General features: G+C 37.3%; 1 protein-coding gene across 1 annotated transcript in view; it reads left to right on the forward strand.

Moving 5' to 3' along the window:
- DPY19L1 (dpy-19 like C-mannosyltransferase 1) overlaps positions 1–7,441 on the forward strand; it is an 85,046-nt gene that overhangs the window by 45,286 nt on the left and 32,319 nt on the right. The window contains exons 9-12 of the mRNA XM_019655700.1: positions 2,638–2,737; positions 6,530–6,550; positions 6,660–6,719; positions 7,268–7,348. Coding sequence (XP_019511245.1) covers positions 2,638–2,737; positions 6,530–6,550; positions 6,660–6,719; positions 7,268–7,348 — 262 coding nt within the window. The remainder of the gene's footprint in view (positions 1–2,637; positions 2,738–6,529; positions 6,551–6,659; positions 6,720–7,267; positions 7,349–7,441) is intronic.

Here is a 7,441-nt window from a genome sequence, read left to right on the forward strand (position 1 = left end):
AAATAAAATTAATTTGAAACAAAAATAGAGATAATCTTTTCTTCATTCTTACAGCTATTCATTGTATATATAGTTTTTATTTTTAACTTAGCTTCTTTTTAAATTTCAGATTGCATCATTATTCACAGTACATGTTGTGGGGTACATTGATATATGCAAACTACGGAAGATCATTTATATACACATGGTAATGGTTTTTAAATTTGTTATTTTTCCCCATTGAGTTTGACCTTAAAACCAACTCCTGATTAGTATTTGATTTGTTTTTGGTTGAAACTGGTCGTAACATGATTCCATAATTAAAACAAATGTCATTCAAAAACTGTGATATAATTAACATAGGCCGCCCAGACAATTTTTATTTGGCTCGTGTTATCTCAGTGAGGCTGTGCTTGACTTACACGTTATCATTAGAAGAGAGCATTCATGAAAGAGAAAATGGAATGGCATATTATCCAGGAGCCTTCTGTTAGAATGACGTGGAATGTTTATATACTGAGCACCAACTGCCCAGGCATGTGGGACGTACCGGTGAGCACAGCTACACATGTCGATTGCATTCTAGACAGAGGACAATGATAACTACAGTAAGTGGGTAAACAGTACGGTATGTTGGAAGGCCATAGGACTATAGAGAAAAAGGAAAGAAAGAGTCATGGTACCCCTGGGAGATGAGCAGTGCCAGCGCTGGGGGGAGGTTGAGGTGTCAAATGCGGCTGTCTGGGCAGGTCTCACGGAGGCGGGGAGTGGAGCAGCGACTGGAAGGAGGGAGCGAGTTAGCTAAGTAGGTATCACGGTGAAGGTGAAGAAGATTCTAAGTTGGTGGAACAGCTAGAGCAAAGGTCCTAAGGCTGGATGGTTAATTTTGATGAGGGCTTATGCTTTAAAAGCATTTTGTCTTCTCTTTCTCATTAGTTCTTATAATTTTGATGCTTTTTCCCCCTATAATTTTAATGTTATTATGATATGCCAGTATAATTTTTCATCCTCTAATAATTGATACATATAAAAGGACATTTATAATATATAGGGAAGTTAGGAACAAAGTTATAAAATGAACACCATGAACTTTCCCTCCAGCTGAAACACGGGACTGTCGTTACTTTGAACAAGCCCCTGGGTGCCCTGAACACATCCCCTTACGTCTCCTAGCGAGAGCCCCTGTCCTGGCTTTTTAAATTATAATTCACTTGCTTTTCTTTGTGACTTTGCCATGTGTTCCTAAATAGTATATTTTTATTATTAAATATTAGTCCTCTTTTTAGGGTTTGTAAAAATGGTATCCTTTTATGAGACTTACGGTTTTACTCAGGTTTCTGAGATTTGTATATAACTAGAGTTTAGATGTTTTCTTTGCTTTATATTTCCATTGTATAAATAAAGCACAGTTTATCTGTTTTCTTGTTGAAACGCATTTAGATCTTTTCTTATTTTTGTTTCTTTTATGGATAATGCTGTGCATTCTTACACATACCCCGGGGGTGTATGCATTAAGTTTCTCTAGGATGTTTGCCTGGTAGACTTTCTGGGTGGTAAATTATACACGTGTTCAATTTCACCATTTAATACTGCAGCATTTTTCAAAAGTGATTAGACTACTTCAAATAGTAATGTATAACAGTTCATGTTTTTCTATATTCTTTTATATTTTGTCACTCTGGTAAGTATACAATGGTACCTTATGGTCTGAATTTGTATTTTCTCTCACTCAATAAAGCTGAACATCTTTTGGTTTGTTTATGGACTCTGTATTTCCTTTCTCTGTGACATTCCTATTTATATCTTTTACCAATTTTTCTCTTATGCCCAAGAGAAAATGGCATCTGTTTTATGCACTGCAGAATAACCCACTTTTTTCATTATTTATTTTTATGCTTGAATTGGTCCTGATTTGGTCCCTGTTTACAAATTCCTATAGTTACATAAAGGAAAAAAAATACATAGAATTGTCTCCAAACAAGATTTCCCCCCACTTTTTTATCATGGTAAACTTCATAACATAAAATTTACCACCCTAATCCTTTTAAGTGTACATTACATATCAGTGGTATTAAGAACATTCATATTGTTGAGTAACCATCACCACCATCTGTCTCCATAACTCTTTTCATCTTGTGAAATTGAAACACCATNCAGCACGGCCCCGCCTTCACTTGCTCCTCTATGTTTGTCACCTACCTGTGCAGGACCCGGCTCTTCTCCCACATCCTCCACAGACCCCCCTCAGCTGCTCCGCCCAGATTCTGAGTTCTTGCAGCACCTCTCTGCCCAGCCCTTAGCACTTAGAATGTGCTGGCCGGTGATGTCTTTTCATTAACATCCTCTGTCTCCAGATGAGTCTGTTGAATGGAGCGTTAAATGTGTTTGATTATGAATTCACCAAATTGTAGTTTGAAAAAATTCAGTGGATATGCTAACCCAGATGCCCTCCCTCTCTTAGTCTGGCTTTGTTGGTTTCATGGAAAATTGTTGTAATTGAGTGTCAGAAGGTGTTGTTTCTGACCCACTGGTTCCCTTTACGCCTGGTTTATGTCGTAACCACATTATGTTTAGAGATTCTAAGTTGCAGCAGTTTGGAGCCATGCTAGAATATGTGGTGCTTAAACTAATTCACTGGTCTTTATTTGTCTTCTCAAGGGCTACAAAACTTTACAGAGGAAGCCTCATCGCACTCTGCGCTTCCAATGTGTTTTTCATGCTTCCCTGGCAGTTTGCGCAGTTTGTGCTTCTTACTCAGGTAAGGGGCTTTGGTATATTTCAACTTTATTAAGTTTCGTGTGTTTAATTATGTGAACTCATTTGTACAAAGTTATAGAGCTGACAGGTTATATGATTCTGAGTCCTAAAATTTTTTTAAAATTAATACTTTTAAATAAAGTTCAGGGTAGGGAAATATGTAAAATTTATTTATTAATGGGTATTAATGATTTATATACTAGTACAATGCGTTTATGAACTCACTTTTATAAGAATGCTTTTATTTTTGTTATTCGATATTTGTTAGTGTGCTTGAAGAGGACTGGTAAGTCCTTAAGTAAAGTGTATTTCGTTTATGAATGATGCTGTACGTTCTTACGCCTAGGAAAACTACACATAGGACAACAGGATAAATAGCGGAACAGTTCAGACGTTATGTAACTCCCCTCCAGTCTGTAGTCGATGTGTCCGTCTTCCGTGCACTCTTGTCTCCCCTTCTCTTCAGAGGTGAAGCCAGGTGAAGCCAGCTTGTTGAGAGAGGGAGCAGACTGCCTCTCCCTGCCCTCCCCACTGCTTGTACTTCTTAATATGCTGGCCATATTCATATTCACATTCAGCAGTTGAAGAGCTGCTTTTCAATGTTCTTTGAGAAGTCTTGCCTGAGAAATGAAGTCAGAGCTGGATGTGAATCCTAACTATTCACTAGTTTCTTGACTTGGACAAACCGCTTAACTTTTCTTAGTTTCAGTTTCCTCGTTTGTGAAGTATAGAAATTTAAGAACCTACTTTATTGGTCGTGGTTAGGATCGGATGAGGTAATGTATAGAAGACGCTTAACACGTTACCTGGTACTTAACAAAATGTCAGGAGGGGAGCTGGGTGAATAAGGTGAAGGGATTGAGAAGTACAAATTGGTAGTTACAAAATTACAAAATGGTCATGGAGACGTAAAGTACAGCATAGGGNCTATTAAGACACACACCTCCCTGTCTTCTGGGAACTAAGTGAGCCTTTTCTCAGTGCCATCTGGATTTCCCATCCCTGCTCCATCAACATCCTGGTTGGTAGAAGCCTCACATTGTCTACCAGGGAAGCCCAGTGCCCAGCATGTATCAGAATTCCAGACTCCCGGAAGGAATGTCGGTGTTCAGCATAAAGCACACTGTTCGTGCAGGAGGGACCGTGAGCCACTACTGTCATTTAGGGTGGCGGGCGCCTTCCAAAACCCAAGCTCCAGGACGCCAGCTGAGGGCCAGCCTTGTAGGCTGACCTACTCTGTGAACTCTGATGTGAACATCAGGTGTGTCCCACCTTTCCCCACCTGCCACCCCTTCTTGGAGCTTCCATAAATGTGGGCACCACCACCTCCCCGTTGGTGGTAGATTCGGCCGTAGATTCGTGGAGCGCTTGGGCTCTCGGGGCCACCAGCACGTGTGTGCAGCTTTCCAGTCCACCAGGGATGTGAGAACTTACCTACCCCTCATTGGTTGTCTCATTTCCAGAATCTCAACATTTCTAGCTAGTCTGCCAGTCTGCTGTTCACTGCACCGGCATTGCAACCTTAGGCTGGCAGAGCTGTGAGCTTTCGCCTGGCATTTCCTAACTGAGTTTGCTACTTTTACTGATAATGCCCCTGAGCACAGATGTTTTTGCTCTCTGCTCCCAAACACGTCAGCTTCCTCCAGTAGCAAATGTTCTGCCTTTCCTGGCCAGCGCCGCCCTGGGAAAACTGCGTCTGCCGAGTTGTGGAGGTGGTGGTGCTGCTGATGGTGGTGGCCTGGGCAAGACCCCCAGATTCCTGCCCAGAGGGTGTCAGTACTTTTTAAGAATGAATGCATCTCAAATTGTTTTACTTTCGGTCAATTTCTAGAACGTGATATGATTGTTTTTGACAGTTTTGTCCAATTTTATACTTGTTAGTGGGGAGGGTATTTGCCACTTTCTTCCTCTGCCATACCTGAAAACCCCCATACTCACTGATTTTTGAGTATTGATTTCACCTATATTTCTTAGATAACCATCACTTGCTCATGATGTTACTATTCTTTCTATATATTATTGGATTGGTTGGCTACTGTTTTTAAGGATTTTTGATCCCTATATTCATGAGGGATACTGATCTGTAGTTTTATTTTCTTGTAATATTTTTGTCAGTTTTGGTTTGAAGGTAATATTAACATCCTAAAATTAGTGGGAAGCATTCAAGCTCATATTTCCAAAGAGAATTTGTGCAGAATTGGCATTATTTCTTCCTTAAATGTTTGGTGGAATTCGACAGTGAAACCCTCAAGGCCTGGAGTTTTCTTTATGGGAGGATTTTCAACTATGAATCCACTTTCTTTAGGAAGCTCTTGGTAGTTTATGTCTTTGGAGGACACTTACGTATTTCATAAGTGTCATCAAATGGATCGTGTTTCTTTTTTTTTTAATTGTAGAATTCAGTTAGTGAAAATTCTTATTGAAATTTTTACATATATGTGAAATGGTCTTGTATGTTTTTATTTAAATTTCCTCATATGGATTTGGAATTAATATTATATTAGTCTCCTATAAAGAGCTGTTTTTGTTTTCTGTTTTCCTACTTTCTGTTAATTGTATTAATATTTTCAAAGAACCACCTTTTTATAAGTCCATTTTGGTTTTGTTGTATTTCTGTTTGTCACCAAATCCTGTCGTCCTCATTTCCTTCCTTCTCTTTTCTTGAAGCTTTTTCTGGAGCTTTTTCTGGTGCTTGAGTGAAAGTGCTTGGCTCTTTTGTTTTCAGCCTTTTATTTTCTGATAAATGCATTGAAATCTATAAATTTCCCTATAAGTAGTACTTTTTTGTGTCTTACAAATTAACTATTTTATGATTTTCTCTTTAANTGACGTGAGTGTAACTTAGTCATAGGAATGAGCAGTGAGCATGCGGAGACGCTGTGTTTTCAACAATGGCAAAAGTAATCGCTAACTGAGTGGCTGTGCTTTGAGATTTCTGATAGTTCTTACAGGCCCTGAATTCCATTTATAATTAGGAAAGGTGAAGAGGCACTCAGGTCTCTAGTTTATGTGTGTACACAGGCAACCTGCTATTACACAGGTTAAAGTACACGGCTGTTGGGACCCTGTGCAGGGAAGCCATTGAATGGAAGATCACGTGCGGTAAAATATAATCTAAGCACATTTTGCAGGGTATTTCTCCTCCTTTAGTTGTGCACCTACAGTGTATCAGGTTTCCTACTAGATACACCTACGAGGTGAATCTTAGATATGAATTTTGCATTTCATATATATTTCATATATTTTGGTATATAAAAATAAATGATGCCAACAGTTACAGAATATAGCATGTTTTTGCATTTTTAACTAAACAAACATTTGCCTATTTTGATACATAGTTATCACTTTGAAACCTGAATCTTATCACATTTTGTGTTTCCAGCTATTCAGAAACTTCCGGAAAGACTTAATGTGGGATCATATATTTATGTTTTGATCTTTAACCATATTTTTGCCAACTTTGAAGTAGATTTAGATCCCTATAGGTACTGTATTTTGGGAGTCTACTTACCATAAGATTTGAGAGAGGAGAACTATTTAGTTGATCCATTAAAAACTCATTTGTAGTCTATTCTAAGAGTTAATATTTAACTTAAGGAGAACTCATAAAATTCTGAAATTATTTTATACTTCTTGGTTCTTAGGTAAATCAGAGAAGTGTAAAATCAGCCATAAAAATTTATATATGGTGATTCTGTTTTAAACTTTACAAAGTCACTAACTGACCTAATCTATTTCAGTTAAAGTGAGGCTATTTCTTGAAGTCACTGAACTTGTGGTGATCGTGTGGTGAACTTTGTGGACCATCGACAATGTACTGAATTTTAGTTTCTTGAGAGTCTTATTATTTAGAAGTACTTTTTGATACTTGAATTTATGTCTATAAGTAGTAACTATATGCTATGTTATTTTTCTCCATGCAGGGTATACTGGCAATGAAACCACATTTCTTGAAAATAAATGTATCTGAACTTAGTTTATGGGTAAGAATCAATCTATTTGAATGCATACGTTTTTCCTTCTCTAAAATATGTTATTGGTTTCATGTTTTACTTTGAAAGAAATGATCTATGGAATGCAGGGCATTTAACAGTTTTATAACATATTAGGGCTCAGTTTTAATGTGCCAAATTGCCCTTTCATGAAGCAAGTTAAGGTTAATATTTGATAGATAGTTAAAGAATTCCACTTTTATTTATTTTCCATGCTTTTTTCCCTAAGGAGCTGTGCATGTGTAAGAAACTGTTAGTAGAAGGGGATTTTAACTAATTGCTTTATAAATCTTTTATAAGATATATTAATTTTGATAATAAGATTATGTGTTTATATTTTTGTTTTTAGTGATACTCCCTTGATTTTGGAGTAACTATTTATTTTAACTTAGGTGCAGTTTTTAGCATCTTTTTCTTGGGTATGGAGATTTATTTCAAGTGCGATTAAAGTATTTATTTTTTTATTCCTAGACTATGTCTGTGGAATGGATATATGAAACATCAATTTATTTATTTTTTGTTGTATTTTTCTTTTGTAGGTTATCCAGGGATGTTTTTGGTTATTTGGAACTGTCGTACTCAAGTACTTGACATCTAAAATCTTTGGCATTGCAGATGATGTAAGTGCATTTTGTTTAAACTGGAAAGACTTGAAAAGAATCAAACAGGCTATAAACGAATTACTTGAGTTATTAAAATACTACTACTAGGGC

The sequence above is a fragment of the Hipposideros armiger genome, unplaced genomic scaffold, assembly GCF_001890085.2.
Source record: "Hipposideros armiger isolate ML-2016 unplaced genomic scaffold, ASM189008v1 scaffold_244, whole genome shotgun sequence".
Taxonomy (NCBI): Eukaryota; Metazoa; Chordata; class Mammalia; order Chiroptera; family Hipposideridae; genus Hipposideros; species Hipposideros armiger.